The following is a 22,364-nucleotide window of genomic DNA, read 5'->3' on the forward strand; positions in this document are numbered from 1 at the left end:
GGCGGAAGGGATCGCCCCGGGCTGCTCCTCCACAGCCCCGCCCTCTCTCCCCGCACCCATCCCCTCGGGCTGGGCACGGGCTCCCTCTCGGGCCCGGCGCTGATCCCCGCCCCGAGGACGTCGCTGATCTCCTCTCAGGACCGGCGCCGATCCCCGCCCGGGACAGGCGCTGATACCCCCCGCCCCGGGACCAGTGCTGATGTCCCCCCGGGCCCGGCGCTGATCCTCTCCCCGGGCCCGGTGCTGATTCTCCCCCCGGGCCCGGCGCTGATCCTCCCCCGGGCCCGGCTCTGATTCTCCCTCCGGGACCGGCGCTGACGCCCCTCGGCCCTGCCCGGCGATTCCGCCACCACGCGGTGACGGCGCGCGCGCGGCCCCGCCCGCCGCGCCTGCCTCATGCGCGCACGCGCCGCCCTGCGCACGCACCCCGGGACCCGCGGCGGCGAGCGGCATCCGCGCGTACGCGCAGCCCGCCCGCCCAGAGGCCGGGCATTGCCGCCGAGTGGCGCCCGCCCGCCCCAGCCCCGGCCCGCCCTGTGCGCGGCTCCCTGCGGGGCGGGGCCGCCTCCGAGGCCGGCCCAGCGCGGCCCCGCCGGGCCCGGCCGAGCCCACGGCATTTCCGGGGGAGGGCGCGCGGCGCGGGCTGGCGGGGAGCGGCGCGGCGCGAGCAGAGTTGACTATATATGGTCAAAGGCAGGGGAGAGCGGCGCGCGGCGCGGGCGCTTCCTGGCTGTGGGCGCGGGGCCGAGCGGGGCTGAGCGGCCGCAGCCACAGAGGCCGGTCCGGTCCGCCCGCGCCCGCCGCCAGACCCTGCCTCCCGCCGCCGCCGGAACCAGCGGGCGAAGATGCCGTACGAGATCAGTAAGCTGGCGGGGGCGCCGGTGCGGAGAGCGGGTGGGGGTGCGGACGGGGAGCCCCGCGGGCGGGAGCGCCCCGCGGGATGGCGCGGAGCAGCGGCGCCTCCCTGACAGCAACAAGTGACGGCGGTGCCGGCAGCGCAGGGCGTGTGCTGGTGATGGGGTGGCGCCGAGCGCCTTTCCCTTTTCATTTTTTTATCATTTATCTTTCAATTATCCCCCCTTTCTCCTTTTTATTTTTTCGTAGAAAAAGTGTTCGCCAGCCTTCCGCAGGTTGAACGGGGCGTTTCCAAAATTATCGGAGGTGATCCTAAGGGCAACAATTTTCTCTATACCAATGGAAAATGTGTCATCATCAGAAACATTGATGTAATGTATCCTGATTTATTTTGCTTCCTAGTGTACAGCTTTCCCTAAGTTCCGTTTTGCCTCTCTGACCCTCCTTTAACAGCCTGTACTTCATTCACTCTGGGTGGTTTCAATCGAGGTCACAGATCTGTGATCAGCAGCAGGGGAATAAGCATGACTCAGGCATAAAACCATAGGCAGCGACTGTAAAAACCTGTAGAAAATCTTAGTAAAATGTATAGTTGTCTCCCTCTTTGCATAGGACTTAGACTGGTATATTCTGGTTGGCCCTGTTTATCTTCTTAGGTATCGCTATTTTGAAGTTCAGTGCTGTGTTTGCCTAATAAATGAAGTCTTCCTTCTTTGCTGTTTTCGGCCTTTAGCCTGTAAGAGAAACGTGTAAATACTTGCAAACTCGTGTCTTTAAACGCGTTAGTCCTTAGCTTCTTCCCCCTCACCCTCAATACCACGCTCCAGCAATCAAAACAGTTCTTGGAGTCCATGACAAGCTGAGTGCGAGTTCTCAACCGTGGTCACAGTGAATTTTGGTCATTAATTAAATATTAGAATGAGAATGCCTCAGTTAATTTTTTCAGTATTGTGAAGGTTTGGGGGTTTTTTTCCTTCTCTGGCGGTAACTAGAGAAATGTCCAGAGAGTTATTTAAATGATTTCTTTTGAAAGATGGCATCCCTATGAGAAGTATGGAGGAAGCATTACATATAGAGGCTGTTGTTTTACTGGTTTTCAAAGAATATATTTCTTCAAAGTGATTGCTTGTTCTTTAGCAAATCAGATTCTTCCTTAATTTACTTTTCTCTCCTACTGCAGATTTGGCCTGCAGTGGGGAGCTGCAGGGGGAGGGGCAGGACATACTTCTCTGGAATTTTTAGGTCTCCACAACAATGGATTTGTTTATGGCTGGTTCTGTAAATCACCTTTGTAAACTGAGCTGTTTCCCTGTTTTACCTCATTACCCCCACCTATATACAGACATGTCTTCATTGTCATGCCATAATAAGAGAAGTGCTACTAATAACTTAATTCCTTGCAAATGTCGTTTGCCATAAGTTTAAATTTATCCTCTTAAAAATGAAAATAAGCTCACACACTGGTTTCAGTGTCTCCGTATAATGTTGTAATAGTGTTTTGTTCTTGGTATCAAGAAAAGTTCGAGTTTCTGAAACCAGAAGCCCCAGTTAAACACTATAATGGCACACAGTGTGATGAGAGAAGAGAGAAAAGCCACTCTGCTTACGTTACAGTTTCTGCCCAAGTCATGGATGCCGACCTCCTGCCTTGCACTGTCATCAGTGCTCATCTGAATTTTTTTTTAACCTCTTTGGAAGTTAAATTGGAACAAAGCAGTTTGCTTTTCCTGAATCAGCTCACTGAAGATTTCTCCAGTGCAGATATGAGTCCCAGTGTGAGCCAGGGGTGTAGGCACATGGCACGACCTGAGCACAGGCGAGGTGGGATTGTGGGAACAGATATAGACTGTTTAAACTCTCAAGGGAAGTTGAGAATGGAAGTCATGAATCCAATTTTATGATGCAATTCATGCCGATATGCAGACTTGTCTAACTAGCAGGGGGAGTTTGCTACTGTTAATAATTGACAGGTGACTATGAAATGTATTGTAGGTAGTGACAGAAGAACTGACCAAACCTTCTGCTATGGCTTTTGTGTTGGACAATGTGCAGTTTGTAACCTAGCATGAAAGTGTGCCCACTCGTAGTTGAGCTATGCCTTTTCTGAATATTATGTTATAGAAGTTCGCAACAATCACATGAAATGCTGGGAAGTCTGTGTGTAATCCCTCCATAAGCATTTCTTAAATGGGATGGTTGTGCTCTAATTAAAAAAACAGGTCATCGAAATGCAGTGATCACCCTTCTGTCTTACGTCTAAAGCTATCTAGCATTAGCTAATCAGTGATGATGAATATAGCATTCAGGGTTAATGCCTGATCTTTGAGCATGATCTAGAAACTTCCCTTAACAAAAACTAGTTCTGGAGGAGCAGTGCTGGAAAAGCACTGTGAGAAACACTAGTGATATTTGTAAGGTTTCATACCTCATTAATACTTTATCATCTTCGTGGGTCTAAGACTACTTTGAAGCTTGGAACTGAAACTGCTCACTTTCATATGTGGCTCTGGTTTCAGTGTTTGAAATAAGGCACATAAGTTCACTCTGCTTGTTGAATCTAGTATTAGATGCTGCATTTTTCCCTGCTCACACTGTAATTTTCTCCTAAAATATCTTTTGGAAATTTTTTTGGGGGGTGTGGGCTCAATATGAAAGACATACAAGTTAGAAAACTGACTTTACAAGCAGAAATAATGTTATCAAATAAAGAACATTTGGTTTGACAGCTCTGACTTAGTACCTGGTTTCTGGAATCTATTTATCATACCTTTAATTTGGGGCTCTATCTTTCCTTTAACCCTTTAAGTCAGTCTCAGCTTAGTTTCATAGACTCTTGGGGAGAGTTTTGCTGTAAAATAGCAGCTACTTAGGTATACCATTAATAATAAAGTATGGGAAGTTTTGAGCTCCCTGAACATGTAGATGGTGCAGCTGTAGAATAGGGAAAACATTATCATGTCTTGCTTAGATAAAATCAAGTTTGACGCAAAATGGAGCAGGATGTGCATGTGCAGATGGTTGTGACTTAAGTAGGGCTGTAATGCACTCGAGCAATGTATAAAAGCAGGAATGAAAGAGAATTTCCTGCATGAGCAAGCTGTATTCTGTCTCCTGAGATGTAACAGTCTTGCAGCAGCAAGAACTCTTGCAAGCAGGAGACTGCTTTCTAACACAGAGCGAGTGTTTTAGTTTTTTCTGATTGGATGGCTGAGTCATACCATAACATCAGGTGGTTTTCTGCTTCAATTGAATAAATCTGTATTAATTATAGCAGGTAAAATGGAATTTTGTTTTGACCATATGAGTCAAGTTTCTGAAGCTGGAGCATACTGTTAAATGGTAAAAGAAAATTGTAAAGAGTAGTGTATTACTGTTGTAGCATTATATTTAAGAGAGGTCCAGAATGACTTTGTAAACAGTTGATTTGAAAGCAATTTTTGCCTTGATGTCATCCTTTCTGGGACTTGTGTGATACCTCTATCCTGTGACACTACTAATTTGCTGAGACATTGAGTCAATTTTATTGTCCAACCTGAGGCATCTGAAAATGTGTTGGGAGACTGAAGAGATAAAATCATGATGGAGTGGCAGTGAAGTTCTCTCAGAATTCCTGCACAGCTCTAAATACAAGGAAAAATGCCTTTTCCCGTGCTGATCTGCTGGCTTTATAAGCAGATTGCAATCACTAAGAAAGAGCAAGCCTAGCACAACTCATAGGTTACTGATAGGTGATGATTAACAGCCATGCATTATGGTTAACTGTGTGCTTGAATGTCATGCTTGACTACGGTAGAACTTTGGATGTGGTCTGCAAAACACAGTTCATGTTGGGTGTTCTACCTGAGTAACTACTTTATCCCTGGGCCACTCCCAAAAAAAGAGGGCCTGACTCTTGGCCTGTTATTTTTGGAGAGTGTTATCGTACCATTTGGAAGGTATTGGAGAGGAAAGGATCCAAGCACTTCAGGCTGTTAAGAGGAAATCCTTTAATTGTGTCAGTTGTTAGAAATTAATGTGTTATTTCAGTGGTACTGGACAGCAGTTTTAGACAATTGGTCAATTTAAGCTTGAAGGTTGTGAGAGAAGGAGAAATTCTGAATTTTGTCTTTGAATTTCTGATTTTATTCCTTTGAAAACGAGGAAATAGAACGTGGAACTTTTTTCCCTTTAAAACAGAATCCTGCAATTGCTGACATCTACACTGAGCATGCCCACCAGGTTGTGGTTGCCAAGTACGCTCCCAGTGGATTCTACATAGCATCTGGAGGTAAAGTATCAGTGTGCATCCTGCAGGGGGGTGTGGACAGAGCTGTTAAAGTTACTGGCAAAACAGTAGTAACAATTCATACACGTGTGTGGAATATCCAGAGTCAGTGTAACGTGCTTCACTGGGATTACGTATATATATGCCTGAAAGAGGAATGATTTCTGTAGTTCCTCTAACGTCTTTCTCAGTCAGTGAGTTTAGTGACATTCTTGATATTTTTAAAATTTATTATTTAAAAAAATATAAAACGTGGAAATGAGCTTTAAATACTTGGTGTGAAGAAGACTTGTGTAAATGCAGCAGAGTGAAAAGTTATCTCTGAAATGCTGTTGTTTCTGTTTGGTAATAAACTCTAATACTTTATGGGCAGGGGAGGGATTCTAAAAGAGTGTATACTCTTTTTTTCCTGACGAAATTTGGCAAGATTTAAGACTTTTGTTACCGTTGTAACTTGAATAAAAAGCTTTCTTTGGTAAGTTAGCAGGGAAAGAGGCTGATTCTCAGTTTCCATATAATGCATGTGAATCTATAGTCTGAGAATGAGTGAAATTAATTTTTACAGGGCGAATTTCCTATATTGTTAACAGAAATGGCTGCACTTTTTGGCTTCCAAAGAACTAAACAAATGCTTTTTAATAAAAGCTTGGATCAAACAATAAATATTTGTTGTTTTTTTTCAGGAGGACTGGCATACAGTTCAAGAATATTGTTAAATTCAATACCATAACCTGCATTTATTCAAAATATTTGCAGCTAATGTATAGAGTTTCTTAAAAACTGCTTGTCTTTGTCAATTAGAAATGCTCAGAAGCAAGCAATGTGCCCAAATACAGACATAATTTCTAAGTAATATATCTGAAAATAAAGCATTCTGAATATAAGCTCCTTAGAAATGAAACCCATATTCCTGCAAAGGTCTTATAAAATGGGAGGTTTTCTGTCAATAATGTCAAGGGAACAGTATTTTTTCAAATGTAAAATGTTCTGTCCTTTACTTCCTTCACAGAAAGCTGTATTAGAATTGGTATTTTTTGAGTGGTGGGGAACCTTTAAGAACATTGATTGCACAGCCTTTTTGCTTTTTTCTTTGCTTTTTTGCACATCTTTGTCTGAAAGGAACGAAAGCCAGCATTTTCCTGGCTCAGTCTTGTGTGTGGACCATGTGTCAAACTGAATACCTTCTTAAAATCCAGTTTGCGTTCTGTATTCTACAGACTCAATGCTCTGGTTTTGTGCAGTACTTAATTCTTGGAATAACTATCTAATTTGTTCTTGTAGTCTTGTAGATTTCCAGTTGTCTGTAAAAAAAAAAAAAAGTAATAGATACATAGCCTGATCTGTGATGGGGGAAGTGTTTGGTTGACTTATTTTCATAATTTTTCTCATACCCAAGTAAATGTGTTTAGGTTGCAATATTTCCCTTGGAAAGTGTCTTCTGTATGTCACTTATAAATAGTTTTGTGATACTGCTGAGCATGAGGTCTGAAGATAGTATCGGGCTGTTTAAGCTGTTTCTAAGTATAACATGTAAGAATCATTTCTCTCTCTATAAATCTGCATTGGCCATGCAGCCTGCATTAATACTTCATGTATTTCATGTGACAGACCTTTGGCAATATGCTTTTGGCTTTTATGGTAGTTTCTCTTCCTACAGTCGTAGCAGATGTAGTAGTGGGAGATACCACAGAGTTAAATCTCTGTATGTCCTATCTATTAATAAATGGAGAAAACAATTAGATTTTCAAGTCCATATTAAAATTTTGCTTCAATAACAAATTCTCTGTGTAGAAAAAGGAGGATTGTACATCTGTCCTTCTAGCAGAAGTGAAGAAAATGAATTTATGATCAGGTCCCAAAGATGCAGATTTGCTTTATGTTTAAATTACATTGCAAAGATGCACCTGTAAATGGTGAACAGAACACAAATGTTCTGCTGAGGTGAAAGATGCGTATTTTAGCACATGATTTATTCAAAAATGGTGGCTTTTATGACAGAGACAGTACACACAGACTTTGCTGTGTGGATTTTATTAGAGATGTGTAAATTTGACTGTATAGAACAATTCCTCTAGTTACAATGCTGCACCACAGTAACTGCCCTGAATAGAATTAAGCTCTAGGGTTGTGCAATACTGAGGGGAAACAGTGACACAGGAAGCTTTCATTATCTTAAGTCTTAAACTGTTAGTGCTTGTGCTGTGTTTGCTGCTTTTGACATTTACTGTCTCTGAGTATTCTTTTGTATTACTGTGTAGTATTCCAGATAGTGCAGGTATTCACCCTCAAGATTGTGTACATGAATCTATAGAAAAAGTGTGCTGATGAGTGTGCATGAATTGAGTTCTGTGGACAGAAATCTCTTTGTACATCTACAAATGCATGGTATTTGTATGTAAAACAGGCTTCCTTTGAAGGTACAGAAAGGCTGAGGTGCAAGTTGTGGTGCATGAGCTACTGTCCACCGTGTTGCTCTCTTGTTGTAAATGTAGGGTGGATTACTTCCCGTGAAGGACTGAGCAGCTCTCTTGTAGCTGCTGGGCAGAGAGGCTGGTTTGGTTGTTCTTTGTGTAACACAGATATTTAAAACATACCAGAGTTATGTTTGCAAATGTTGTCTCTGTGTTGTATTTGGTGCTGCATATCTTGAACCATAGTATATGGTTAAAAAGATAATTTAGTGAAATGGATACAGTCTTCAGCATTCCTAAATAAAATGATTTGTAGTAGTTGTAATAGGGTAAGATAGTAGGTCCCCAGGATAAGTGTTCAGTGTAGCTGAGAATCTGTATTCTGGCAGATAGCTGAGTCATGTGACTGAGTCATGCTGGAACAATAGTTATATTCTATTTTATTATGGCAGATGTCTCTGGAAAGCTGAGAATCTGGGATACTACACAGAAGGAACACCTACTGAAGTATGAGTATCAGCCATTTGCAGGAAGAATAAAGGACCTTGCCTGGACTGAAGACAGCAAGAGAATTGCTGTGGTTGGAGAAGGAAGGGAAAAGTGAGTAATTCTTCTGTGTTTGTATGTATGTATATTATAGATATATAGAATTACTATAAAGCTGTTTTCTAACAAAGCAAAGTCTTTGCAGAAAATTTTTAATTCTTCAAGGAAGGAAAATAGTTTCTTCCCTGTATGGACTTCAAGGTGTGCTGTTCTGCAACCAAATTCTCTATGCAGTGTTTGACAGCTGTAAATTAGTTGGAAAATAAAGTTCTGTTACAATTGCTCAGTTTAAAAATCATGTGGATCTTGTTTGTTTCTTAGAAGTGGGTATTACTTTCAAAGATAGCTGTTTGATGTATAGATTTTTTTTTTTGTAATGAAGTATGTAAGCAGTTAAATGCCACCCTGACGCCTGATCCCGTCAGATCTGGGAAGCTAAGCAGGGTCAGGCCTGGTTAGTATTTGGATGGGAGACCTTCTGGGAATGCCAGAGGGGGGGTCTGTAGGTTCTAGTCCTGAGGACTTCACTGTCACTGTCTAAGCTCTCTCCGCCCTGGCAGATGAACCTCAGCAGTTAAAGGGTGGGGCCAGTTCTGTGCACGCTGTGCCTCACCTAAAAACCCACTGTGCAGGCTTGAACGACACACCCATGTGGGGAGAGCCCTTCCCAAATCTTCCTCCGTGAAGCCTAACCATGATGAAGGTGAAGGGAGAAACACAGAATAACTATCCCTCTTTCATTTATTCAAGTGATGGCCTTGTTCAATTGATTAAATAAGAGTAAAAAAAAAAAGGCCATCTCAATTTTCTCCCTTGGCAACATGCCTATATTTTTAGGCCTTATTATGGTAATTAGCTGAAATCACAAGCAGTTGTCCTTTACCTGACTAAATGAGGTACCCATTCAGGTTTGTGTCCTTTAATGTTCAAAGACTGTCAGACCCTTAAGGCAGAGACCAGACCAGGCAGTCTTATGCAAAGGGCCAAAAAGCATTGTGTGTTGCTGTTCTCTGACCCCCCTGCACCATTTTTAATCACTGTATTGTACTGCATCCTGATATTTGAGAGATTCTTTGTCCTTCATCGCTCAGTACAGCTCCATCTGCCCCTGGATAGGTACAATGCATGTTTGCTCTCCTACTTCAAATGCTCAGCCAGCTTCCTGTTAAGTGGATGCACTTTCAGTATAGAATATTGCTGAAGTGATTCTATAGAAGACCTTTTTCATAGTGATGCTCTGTTTAGTGCTGCTATAGTGATTGTACTGGGGGGGTTTTTTATTTTTTTTTTAAAAGTCTTTTAAAGTAAGAACTGACGTAAATGCTGTTGAAACTTTTCTTCCTTAAACCTTTAAAGTAACAGTATTTGTAAAAGTGGTAGTACCCAATCTGGGCTAAACAGACAGATAACAATGACATTGGGTTATAGTTATCCTAGCTTTCTGCATTCTTTGTAGTGACTAGGCAGATGGAGTAGTTTACTGCTTTCTTTTATAACCCAACACTCTTTTTGAAGAATGCATATAGGATCTCTGAATTTTAGAAGCTTTATACACCAGACTTGCTTATTTTCCCCTTTTAGCAGACATCTATTGAAAATTAGATTCTCTCCACCAGCAAGATCTCAAACAGCCTTCAGGGAACTATGATGCGCTTGCATGAGATTAATGAGATGACCTAATTTCTTTTCTTTGAGTACACTCAAATCTGCTGTGCAGATGTTCAAGGAGTTAATCTACATGTAACTTTTATGAGTTGTAGTTATTGTGTGCTTTTCTAACTAGATTTGGAGCAGTGTTCCTGTGGGATAGTGGCTCTTCTGTTGGTGAGATTACTGGGCACAATAAAGTGATCAATAGTGTGGACATTAAACAAACGAGACCATACCGTCTGGCAACTGGCAGTGATGACAACTGTGCCGCTTTCTTTGAGGGACCGCCATTCAAGTTCAAGTTTACACTAAGCGTAAGTTTAACTTTAGATGTGGCCCTGCTAAACTGTGCTGCAAGGTGACTTAAAGCTTTCCAACAAGCTCGCAGTTCTTGTCACAATTAGCTGTTAAAGCAGAAGTTCTTAGTTCCGCCTTTTGAGGTGTAGCTGGTCTCATGTGACTGGCTTTCTTAAGCCAAAGGCTCATCTCAGGCCAAGAAAACTGAAATGTATGATTGGTTAAAAAGAAAACATGAAGCACTTTTTCAAATTTTATTTTTTTTCCTTTGGCTCTTAAGTTATGGAAGGGGATGAAGTAGGATGTTTTATTTGCCCTATTGATGTTTTCTGAGCTCTCCTTCCCAGTGCAGACATTTCTAAATACTTTTCCAAGGTGCTAAATTCAATAAATGTGGTGATTTTAATGGAATTTTCCGTCTGCATAAGAGTGTTCAAATCTGAAATCCCAGGGCTGCTTATAAAGGGTAAGTATAGATGTTTGAAAGCATAACTTGATTTCCACAGTGTAGAACAGGTATGTAACTTGTGTGGTCAGTTTTCTGTTTCTGTGTTCCTTTTAACTGTGTTGCTTGTTCTACTAGTTACAATCTCTTACATAAATTGAAACAAAGCCTGGAACTACCACAGTTAAGGCATTCATTGTTGCTTGAAGCCAAAGAAAATAAAAAGCCACAAGTTTCTGCAGCTATTTCTGATGGCAGGAGATGTCTCTTGCCTCAAAAAACTATTGCAGATATACTGGATGTTATTGCAGTAATAAATCCAAACCGTCTAGTTTGTATTTTATTTTTAAAAACACAGTAGTAGTCCTTTTATTTTCTTACATATGAGCCTTTAGTAGTCTTCATACACTGACTTCAGAAAGAATTCCATTCCAGTTCTAGAAAAGGAATTGTTTTGAGCTCTGCGATCCAGTGAGATGATGTAGTTGCCTGATATATTTCTGAACTTAAGTTGATACTTGCATTTTGCTAAGCTGGTTCTTAAGTCTGAATTGCTTACCAGTGCTCCTCAGACTGGTATGTGATGCAGACTTCCTTTTAAACTGATATTTGAGTTGATGTATGCAATTCTGGTACAGGCTGTTACATGGTTTAGATTAGACCTTGCAGTATCATTAGAGGGGGGAAAAAGGTATAGTTAAAGAAAGTAGGTTAGAACCTGCCTTTCATAATACTAAAAATAGTCTCCCCAGTCTCTACATGGGAGCTTTGGCCTCATTGTGGTGTTTCCCTATTTAACACTTGTTTTCTAGTTTGCATGGTTTGAATAGTCTCCTACTTGTAAATAGTCTATTTGGGGAGCATACATCAGTCTTGCCTCGTTACTTCACAGAGCTGTCACTAATACAGTCTTCCAGAAATGGAATTCCAGTAAAATAGCAATGTATTCCTCACACCTGTGTTTTTTACAATAAGAAGGATCAAGTAGTCTTTTGTGTATAAAGCTTACTGCGCAATGAAGCAGGTGTTGAAATCTGGAGAATGTTGCCGAAGAATTCAGTGACCAGAGGGGCAGCATCTCATGTTTGCATGTAGGCTGCAGCTGAGAGTTTTTTCCTACTTATCTCAGAAACTGGGTACTCATTCTCCTGCTATGTGCTAAGTTGCTTGAACTACATCAGTATTGATGTGACAGTTTTTTCCGTGGACTGTTCTTGATCCGCATGATACTCTTCAGATAGAGACTGGACTTGCTTTATGGTGCTTGTCCACAGCAGGGATCTCCTATACAGCTAATTTATGGTTCACGTGTAAGAGAACTTCATTGTTACTGGATTATCTTCTATGTAACAGGGTCTCTTCTTAACTTTATTTGCTGATTCTTATTTTTTTTTCCTGCAGGACCATACACGGTTTGTGAACTGTGTGAGGTTTTCTCCTGATGGGAACAGATTTGCTACAGCTAGTGCAGACGGCCAGGTAAAAAACATGTAAAATCCATGTTGATTCTTTTTTAATGCCTAGAAGTTAATGGTTTAAACTCTTAACTATCCTATAAATCTCTAATAACTGATGTAAACCAGACTATTCTTACTCAGCTTTTTTCCCCATTCCATCTCCCTAGCATATTCTCTTATAGGTTATTTTGGCAGGAATGTGTTAGACTTTTAGAATATGTATGTCCTTATTATGATCCTGAGAGGTCTAGCTGAAATAGTCATAGCAACCTACCTGTGTGTACACCCTACTGATAAGGGTGGGTTTGACAATGAAGCTGTTACCCATAGGTAGCTCTTCCTTCTAAGAGGGCAGATTCCCATGACAGTAGTGCTAAGCAGCTGCTATCACAGCAGGAGTCAAAAATGTAACATCTTCCAGAATTTCAAATGGCAGGATCCAATGTGTGGACTTACTGTGATTAATAACAATTTTTATCTCAATTGTTTAGTCTTAATTATTAAATGCAGGATAGCTTGTGCCTCTCCATCAAAAAGAGTTGGGTGTATCAAACATTATGTAGTGTTTGATAATCCTGTAGGCTTGCCACATAACAAATTATCTGTGCAGTGCAAGTAACAGTGTATTAGTTCTTTTTTTCTATTACTGCATTTTCCCTTTTAAGTTGTATGTCTGTGTGCTTTCTTAAGATTTTTGTCTATGATGGGAAGACTGGAGAAAAAGTGTGTGCACTTGGTGGAGGCAAAGCACATGACGGAGGTATTTATGCTGTAAGTATCACTTATTTTGCAAATGATCCTTAGTGTTTCATTACCCATTTCATGGACTGTTGAGTCTTGCAATAATAAATGCATTTACTATCTTGTGGTGCCATTTGTTTTAACAGATTAGTTGGAGCCCTGACAGTAGTCAGTTGCTTTCTGCTTCTGGAGATAAAACTGCTAAAATCTGGGATGTTGGTGCTAATTCCATTGTAAATACTTTTAACATGGGATCAAACGTGTTGGATCAGCAGCTGGGTTGCTTGTGGCAGAAAGACCGTTTACTGACTGTCTCCCTGTCTGGCTATATCAATTATTTGGACAAGAACAATCCAAATAAACCTTTACGTGTCATAAAGGTAGGTTCCAGTTTTCTTGTTGCACCAGTTTCTGCAATAAATGACTCAGTGGTTGAAGCTGTCTAGATGGAATAGGAGCTGTGAAAAATAGTTTTGTTAAATTAGCATTGCCAAACAAGCTGTATTTGACTGATTCTTCAAAGTTACATGAATTAAGAAGTAAAAATGTTACATGTGTGAGACTGTGCTTTGTGCAAATACACAGACTGATTTTTTTTTGTTGTTTTAATTGTTATCAACTTATCTTTCCTTGCAGCTTTTAAGCATTCTTGAGATGAGAAAAGAAATGCAGCATAGATAGAAAACTACCAGTGATGTCTCATTCTACCAGAACTAGTGTATTGTGAACAAGGTGACTAGGGTTACTGTGCAATCAAACAATTTTAGGATTTAAAGAGTTCGCTGGCACAACACTCTCATGGGAACTTACATTTTTACATGAACTAGAAACAGATGTCCCAGATTTTTTTGCCATTGCTGCTATAATTCTGGCAGTTGGTGTGGGTACATGACCGTATTTAGTCCTCTTCCCTGATTCATTAAACTGCCTGAAAAGCAATGATGACAAGGGCATGAAAGTGTTTTGGCCCATCAGGCTAATAAGGATATTCATAGTGTTTTTTGCTTCTCTTGAAGGACATAGAAATAGCAGTGTTGTAACAGTTAAATGACTGCACCATTAAATAGTGATCTGTATTTTGGGTGACTTCTAAAGCTTGTGAATAGCATGTTATTTTCTGAATAACCTGTAATTCTTCTCAAATAGGTGTGTGCATATGTTAAGATAGAAATTGATCATCAGTAATTATTTGTGTCCTATTTACAGGGTCATAGTAAATCAATTCAGTGTCTTACAGTGCACAAAAATGGTGGAAAGTCCTTTATTTACTCTGGAAGTAACGATGGTCATATTAATATCCTTTGAATGATGGTGCTATTTGCTCTAGCCTTATAGTCTGAGAGCTCATTAGGAGGGCAGTAAAAAAGAGCTTTACCAAAGATAAACTTAGTGTTTATTGGACACAAATGAATATTTTATGTCTTGCTTTCCCCTAGCACTTACTTTATTGTTTGCATTCACACTTTCCTGCTAAATGTAAACCAGCTCTTAATTTTCAGTTGTCACTACTTTGTGGTAGGTAGCTTGTTAGTATGGAGGAGCAAGTAGATAAATTAACCTCTTGTAACATCAAGAAACAGCAATATATATTTTGCGTGTATGAGAGAATATGCAGAAAGTAATATTTTTCAGCATTCTTAAGCTTATAACTATGGTTCTTCATCCTGCTTGCTGTGATCCTTTAAAATAGTGTCATTGGCATGAAGTGTTACAGGACTTGTTTTCTTACAGACCTGTAATACAATGGTAGTAGTTCAAACATACAACATCAGGGAAAGACAGTGTTGCAGGACTTTTAACTGTAGTTCTTTAAAAAGTATCTTCTATTCTCATACTTAATTCTAATCGTTCTATTATTTCCTACTGTTTGTGGTAGGTCATTTGGCTCGCTACAGAACATCGAAGGTTCATTTAATAAATCTTTTGAGGGTATGAGGTTGTTTAAACCCTGGTAGAGGTTGCCCACAGAGCTTGTAGAGTCTTCATCCCTAGAAATACACAAAACCTGACAGAATGTGCAGGCTGTTGGAGCTGACACTGATTTTAGCAGCAGGTTGGACTGAGCAATCTAAAGAGCTCTCTTCTAATCTTAGCTATTCTGTCAATTACTTAACCTTTTACAATGTAGTATCTGACCATGCCACTATCTTCAAATGTTCCTTAATTCTACTATGCACATTATTGGGATTCTGAAACTGGGGAGAATGATGGCTTTTCTGGGAAAGGCCATACAAACCAGGTTTCTAGGATGGCAGTGGATGAGATGGATCAGCTGGTCACCTGCAGTATGGATGACACTGTGCGCTATACCAACCTCAGCAAGAGGGACTACAGGTTAGTTAAAATGTTGCCTTTTGTTGTAGTATAATTATTTTACAGCAGTTTTGTTGATTTATATGGTTAAAAAAATCTACTGGAGTTTATTTAGGTTTTATGTTACCATGGAAACTGTAGAAGTGATTGCTGTACCAACCTTGCTTTTTTCTGTCACAACAAGAATTGCATCCCAGGCTTTTCAATTTGTCTTATCCCTTCCAGAGGTTGGATAGAAATCTGCTTGTATTAAGTGACTTAGTTAGGGGACTGTATGAAAGGTGTCCACTTTGTGATTCATAAATACCCAGGGCTATTTGTAATAAATGTGGTTAGGAGGGGTAGGACATGGCTATTTTTTCATGGAAACCACAATTAAAGTGCAAAAAAAAATTTAAGAATTCTGTTAAGATCACCTAGTTAGGTCAAAAATATTAAACTCTAGTATAGTAACATTGACTTACATTTCAAAGATGTACTACTTGATCAAGATAGTAAAGCTTTAAACACTAAACAATAGGAAATCATGCTGATTATTTTAAAAAAATTAATTATGCATGATGTTGATTATTGGAGTATGTGATTGGTGATTTAAAATACTTTTTTTCTGCTTTGTGCTTTCCACTTCTCTGCCTCGGCATGCCCTCCTTCAGTGGCCAGGACGCTGTGAAAATGGATGTTCAACCAAAATGTTTAGCTGTGGGTCCTGGTGGTTATACCGTAGTTTTATGCATTGGACAAGTAAGTGTTAACTTGTGGTTTATCAACACAATTTTTGTGTTAATAATGCTGTGTATTGTAACATGATGGTTTCTGACAGGCCTATTTGTGCAGGATCACCTTGCATGTCTGCAGAATTTCCTAGTGAGAGCTACACAGAACATAATTGAACAGGTTACTTGATAGCCTTGTCTTTTTGTCCTGTACCAGTTTCATACTTACATATAAATTTCCTGTAGTCCCTCACACAGATGCATCTGGTTATCAATACAGCTTTGTGGTGTAAGGTTACACCAGTCAGAATCATACTTTTGCCAGATTTGTTCAGCCACATGATATTTGGGGAAAGGATGTCGTTCTGCTTTTTTTTTTTTGCAACTAACCCAACTAATCAATTACCTGATGCTGTTGTACAGCATAAGTAGCTCTAGCTTGCTTGCCCCAAGTATTCAGATCATGCAAAACCAGAGAGATTGTACCATGGCTTTCTTGTATGAAACCATGATTAACTTCTAACGATTTATGCCTTCTCTGTGGATTCTGGTTTCATGCTTGGAATGTTTTGATAGTGTTGTCTAAACCTGTTTTCCATGTAAATTATAATTCAGTCATCCATTGTCTAGACCTGGGTAGGAAATACACTTTAAAACTTAATATTGTAGTGTTAACTTGCTGCTGACCTGGTCCTCCCTCTCTTACTTTAGCAGTGAACCAGAAAGGGAAGTGAGCATTGCTAAAAAATGCTTTTTTATCCATGTTTATTTCCTGCTCAAACCAAATGAGGCAAAGCTGAAGGCAGTGGAGAGTGCCCTGCACTATCTAATTTAGAGTGTGAATACTCCAGTACAGGAGGGTTCATTAGTCACCACATACAAGCATTTTTTTTAAGACTGAAACTGTTCCCTTAAGATTACAATATAGTGAACTTCTGAGTAAAGAGAAGGGATTTGAATTTATGACTAAACAATGTGGCTTAGTCATAGTTTTGTATTAGGCACTTTGAAGAAGGGTCTTATTTTCTGGTTTTCTACTTGCAGATTGTCTTGATGAAAGATAAGAAAAAATGTTTTGCAATTGATGACCTTGGCTATGAGCCAGAAGCTGTAGCCATTCACCCCTCAGGAGGTACAGCAGCAGTAGGAGGAGCGGTAAGGTTGCACTTCCTAGAACTGTGCTACTTAAGCACTGAAACAAGTAACAGAAGTATTTAATAGTAGTTATGTTGTGCTGAGAAATAGTAGGTGGCAATTCACAACAGCAGTATTGAAACAAGTAAACTGTGTATAGTTGGTATTCTCCAGGTTCTTCCACAATTGTGACCTAATGTCTATTTCACTTTTTTTTTAAATCCTGTATTTGCTGATCTTAAATTTTCAAATTGTTTTTACCCAGTGTGTGCTTCAAGTTGTCAAATTGTAGAAAAAAGTCTATTTCCATACTTGTTGGATTGTAGCCGGCATAAATCACAGAATCTACTAGATCGGAAAAGACCTGAGATCAAGTCCAACCTTTGACCTAATGCCACTATGCCTACTAGACCATGGCACTAAGTGCCACATCCAGTCTCCTCTTAAACACCATCAGGGACAGTAAAATCCACCAACTCCCTGGTCAGCCCATTCCAACATTGATCATTTTCTGTAAAGGATTTCGTATTTAAACTATTTCTTAATAGAAGCACTATCAAATAGAATTGATGCAAGAAGTTCCATAAACTCAGTAAACCTTCCCCTTTCTATTGTAAAATGATTTTTGTTTCTACCTTTCCTACTTTTTCACTATTAATTTGCAGGATGGGAATGTCCGTTTGTATTCAATCCAAGGAACGTCTTTGAAAAGTGATGATAAGTCTTTGGAAGCTAAAGGTCCTGTTACTGACCTGGCATATTCTCACGATGGTGCCTTTCTTGCAGTCTGTGATGCAAACAAAGTTGTCACTGTCTTTAGTGTTGCTGATGGCTATGCGGTAAGAATTGTTGTATACAGAGTTTTGTTTGTTTAAAAACAAACTGACTTACAGCTCATGTCTAAATATGTTGGTTAATACAATGTAGTGAGGCTTAGTTGTAAATAACTGATAAAAATTTCGTGTTTCTATGACTGCTTACCTGCTATTTTGGGTTAGTATTGCTTTTTACAGCAGCCTATGTGCATCCACCAGAACATAAGAATAGTTGAGGAAATGTGCAGCATATGTTGGCTACTGGGAAAACACTGAAACCCATCTAATAACAAACACATGGTTAAATGGGGAAGAAGCTGGATTTCCACAGGCCAGTTCCACACTGTAGTTAAATACAAAATATTAGAGTGTGAAGGTTCCTTATGTGTATGAATCACTGATACACTGAATCACTACTGTGTTAGTCTGTGTTTTTTAAAGGAAATAAAGTCAACAAAATACATGCTGTGCCTGTCGCAGAATTTATGTGCTTTTTAATTAAATAAACAAGAATGCAGGCTTAGTTGGATAAAAGTCAAGCAATACAATAAAATTTAATGAATAAATAAAGCAGACTTAGCAATAAAATTTTGTTAGCTGTTCCACACAGCTCCATGGTAAGGAATAAACAATGAAAGAGAAAGCAAAATTACCTGCCCTAATCTGCTGATCTACTGTCTTAACCAAAAACGGGCCATTTCCCCTTTTCAGCTGAGCAGTCAATGTGTACCAGCCTGTGAAGTCATTAAGCTTTGACTAAAACAACACTGAAGTAAAAATGCAGGATGGTATTCCACAAAAAAAGTTTCATTTTCTAAGTGAAATTTAAAGGAATTTTTCTTTGGAAACATCTATGAGATTATATGCCTAGAGAAGCCTCTCAGCAAAGAGTCACTGCATATATATGCACTTAACAGATCCAGCTTTCACCACCACTCCTGGTTTGTTTAGTGCATCCATCTGCACCTGACGTCTATCACATCTGACGTCTTTGCAGTATCTTGCTCTGTTGCCGCAGAAAGCTAGTGATTTCCTGAAGTAGCTTAAACAGATGCAATAACCCTTGTCTCTGAAACTTTCAAAAGGAACACAACGTCTTTTATGGACACCATGCAAAAGTTGTTTGTATTGCTTGGTCACCGGACAATGAACACTTTGCTTCTGGAGGCATGGACATGATGGTGTATGTTTGGACCGTGAGTGATCCAGAGACCAGAGTCAAGATACCAGGTACGTTTCCTTTGAATCATTACTTTTGACAGTTACTGCTAGTTCTTGAAATCCAGCACAGTTCCTGTTTTCTAGAACTGACGGTAAGAAGGCTTTGAATGTTCCCCAAATAATTTACCTTTATGTTAAATCTCTGTCTAGCTACAATAGCCAGAATTGTTCTATGACATTGTTTTTATAGTCGCTTTTAAAATCCAGTACTAGTATTTGATTCAGCTTAAAATCACAGTTGAAATATGTGCTAGTTACCATGTCAGTCTGTCCTCTCTAATTCTTTTCTGTTATTTTGCACTGCCATACAGATGCTCACAGACTACATCATGTAAGCAGCTTGGCATGGTTGGATGAACATACTCTGGTAACAACATCCCATGATGCTTCTGTTAAAGAGTGGTCTATCTCCTACAATTGAAATAAGCCCCCTCTTTGGAAGGACCTAATCAGGGACAAGAACTACTGCAGTGGAACATAGCCTTTCTCTTAAAGAATCTGTATTGGCCTCTGGGTCTGCTATCATATCCTCATATCTTTACAGGATGTTCATATCTGTAATTAAATGTACTTTGAAAGCTTTAGCAAGTAACAGTTTGCACATGAAAAGCACTTAAATTATGTCTGGAGCTTAACCTTTGTGCTGAACATTCCAGAGGCAACAGCTGAGCAAGTTGGTGTGCAAGGTTCAGGCGCAAAAGATTCAAACTCAATCAGTTGTTCTTTTCTAACCGAAAAACATAAGACTGTACAGCATGAGAGTAATACTTCTCATTTTTTCTAATTACAGAACATTTCTGTACTAACGGTCATAGTAAGAGTATTTAGTTGTGGTCTGAAACCAATCAAGCTGTGTGCAGCTACTGTATATTGCTTTGCTTCTCTATACTGCACCAAACTGTTGCCTCAGATTTTCTCCTCCAGATAAGAAGATGGGGTACATACATAATAAACTTTTTATGTGTTTCATGTCAAATCTTTGTGGTTTATTTTAAGGTGGAAGTGTGGGATTTTAATGTACTTACTGTTGTGGGTATAATGTTTACAAGTAATCATTGTGGCAACTTGTTGCTTCAGAAACACAATTGTTACTTTCATGAATCAAGACTGTCTTGTCATTTCAGTGTCAGAGAAAAGAAATCTTTCTGTTTCAAAGATTAAAGATTTTCTGTTTGAAGGAGGAGAAGCATGTTATTGTTTAAAAAAATCCAGTAATTTACCACCTTTTGAAAAATACAGGAATTAAACAAAGTGAAGCATTGTTATGAAGTGATTTTTGAGAAGATAGTGTTTGTTCAGTAAGTTTTATGCCTATGCATGTGCAGAACTGTTGCATGGAAGCGTTACCTCATGCGAACAAATCCTGATGTTGTATTTAGTTCCCTTCTCACACTCCACAACACATTCAAATTACTTGAAGCTAGCAGTCCAGCAAGGGTGGAGGAGGACACTGTGATGCAAAGTAGTAGGAAGATTTATTCCCAGCTGTCTAGAACTCTGGAAGACTTTAAAAATTTTCTCTGTTAAGTCTCTACCACTACCACCTTTTCAGTTGTCTTTGGTTTTTCTTAAGCTTTCCTTTCTGTATGGATTTGGGTGTTTGTTTTTTTTACCAATCATATTTCTAATGACACTAATTATACAGCAAATAAAATGCTTTTGCTGCTTTTCATACTGTGGACTATTGCTCAATTGCTGAAAAAAATTACCTTTTGAAAATGAAATGTTGTTGAAACATCCTTTAAAATGGAAAAACATTGATTTCTTTTTAGGAATGGTGATCAGACCCTAACCAACATCTGCACTGGAACAGTTGAAATAGATTTGACAAGGCTCCCCCCCGCCCGCCCCCCCGGAAGCAGAATATCTTTGCATCATGGTTTCTTTGTGTTTGCTGTATCTCTCCATTTACAGTTTTGCAGGTGTGCTTACTAACAATGCAAGGACAAGAGAAGGTTTGAAAAAGGACATGTTTGAAATTAATCATAAGATCCGAATGAACAAGATTTCTCAGTGTGTAGCCCCCTAGAAGTTGTTCATCTGTTACATAGGGACTGGCACAGCAAGCAATTCCTCTTCTTCTTCTAGCCTGATTTGGAGAACTTGCTATTGAATCTGCTCAGGGAGTTTGTCTTGTAGGTGAATCCCTGTTATTTAAGTAATGATAAAGTGAGGGAGAGGGGAGTTCAAGCAGTTTTCAGAGCTCATGCACCACATCTGCAAGATAGTGTTGTAGGGTGTGCTATTTTTTGATTCCTTGAAGACTTTGTGATACGGCTTGTGTGGAATGCCTGTTAGCTGGAAACCCTGCATTAAGATTTATGTTTAGATGTCTGTGAGGGTGACTGCTCGTGCTTCAGCTTCCATTGGATTTCTTTATTGGCATGTGGCCTGAGCTTCGAATTCCTTAAGAACTAATATGGTCTTTGTAGTTGGCCAGCAAATCCTCACTTACTCTGCTCTTGAACCAAATTTCATAGCACAGGCTTTTTGCTGATCCAGCATACACACATCACAAACTGAGTCAAAGCCCAGCTGTACTGCGGTGAATCAGACCCTTGCATCACTTGTGTTTGTCCCAAACTGAATATGTCTTGCTTTAAACTTGAGCCCCTGGGCCTGCTCTGGCACAGAGAAACAGCAGAAAAAGTCTGACTGGTCTGTCATGAGGTTCTGGCTTGCATACTTCCCACGTTCTGTTCCTCAGCAGTAACATACAGATTGTAGTGACTTCAAAAGGAAAGAGGTGAGATCCTTGACGTGAATAAGAAATCAGTCTCTGAGAATGCAAATTAAAAAAAAAAGCAAACAAAAAAACCAAACACACAAAACCCCCCCCGAAAACCAAAGCATCTTAGCTGTTGCTATATTAAGAGTTGTGAATATGTTAATACTAGTTTAGGTCCTGTTCACACATGGCTCCTCAAGCCCCATTACTCTTAAAGGTTTCTGCTTTAGGCATGAACATGCTTATGAGCTCTAGCTGGCAGTCACTGGAAAGCTGGTTTCACTTCACTGTGATTGGCAGTTTGCCTGCTTAAGAGTGAAAATACAGCTTAATTAGGCCAGGGATAGACTTGGAGAGCTAACGTGACCAGTAATTCTTCAAGGCTCTATTACAGGCATTCCTTTCCCCTCCCCCTTTAACTGTGATTTAATCCTGGTTGCCTGTTCAATTTCTGCCACACTTGTACAGCACATTGGCCTTCCAAGAAGCTGGTCTGTACAGTCAGCCAGAAACTAACAGCAGCTGTTTTGTGGAATATCAGCAAATCATAAATGAGGTTCCTTAATTGGCAAGGGGCAGGAGGAAAGGTAAAGGACATCACAAATATATTTGGAGATGGAAGTTGTTTGTCTTGTTGGACACGATAGAATTAGTGGTAGACCCACAATAGATGTTCTGGAACATTCGCTCCTCTGCCAAATGCTTTTGGTCTTGAATATTAGTTCTCAGAGTGAGGGTCTGAAAATTTTTATTACATGAACATTTTTGAGAAGC

At 40.0% G+C, this 22,364-nt stretch overlaps 1 protein-coding gene across 1 annotated transcript; it reads left to right on the top strand.

Annotated features, from left to right (window-relative positions):
• Positions 1-596: 596 nt before the first annotated feature.
• WDR1 (WD repeat domain 1) lies at positions 597-20,534 on the top strand. The gene is made up of 15 exons (XM_071556793.1): positions 597-861; positions 1,105-1,226; positions 5,032-5,122; positions 7,983-8,130; positions 9,860-10,040; positions 11,870-11,947; positions 12,616-12,696; positions 12,813-13,046; positions 13,873-13,960; positions 14,844-15,000; positions 15,633-15,720; positions 16,737-16,847; positions 17,492-17,665; positions 18,727-18,871; positions 19,174-20,534. The coding sequence occupies exons 1-15, from the start codon at positions 846-848 to the stop codon at positions 19,281-19,283; spliced, it is 1,824 nt and encodes a 607-aa protein (XP_071412894.1). The 5' UTR covers positions 597-845; the 3' UTR covers positions 19,284-20,534.
• Positions 20,535-22,364: the final 1,830 nt, after the last annotated feature.

The sequence above is a fragment of the Pithys albifrons genome, chromosome 5 (assembly GCF_047495875.1).
Source record: "Pithys albifrons albifrons isolate INPA30051 chromosome 5, PitAlb_v1, whole genome shotgun sequence".
NCBI classification, from domain to species: Eukaryota; Metazoa; Chordata; class Aves; order Passeriformes; family Thamnophilidae; genus Pithys; species Pithys albifrons.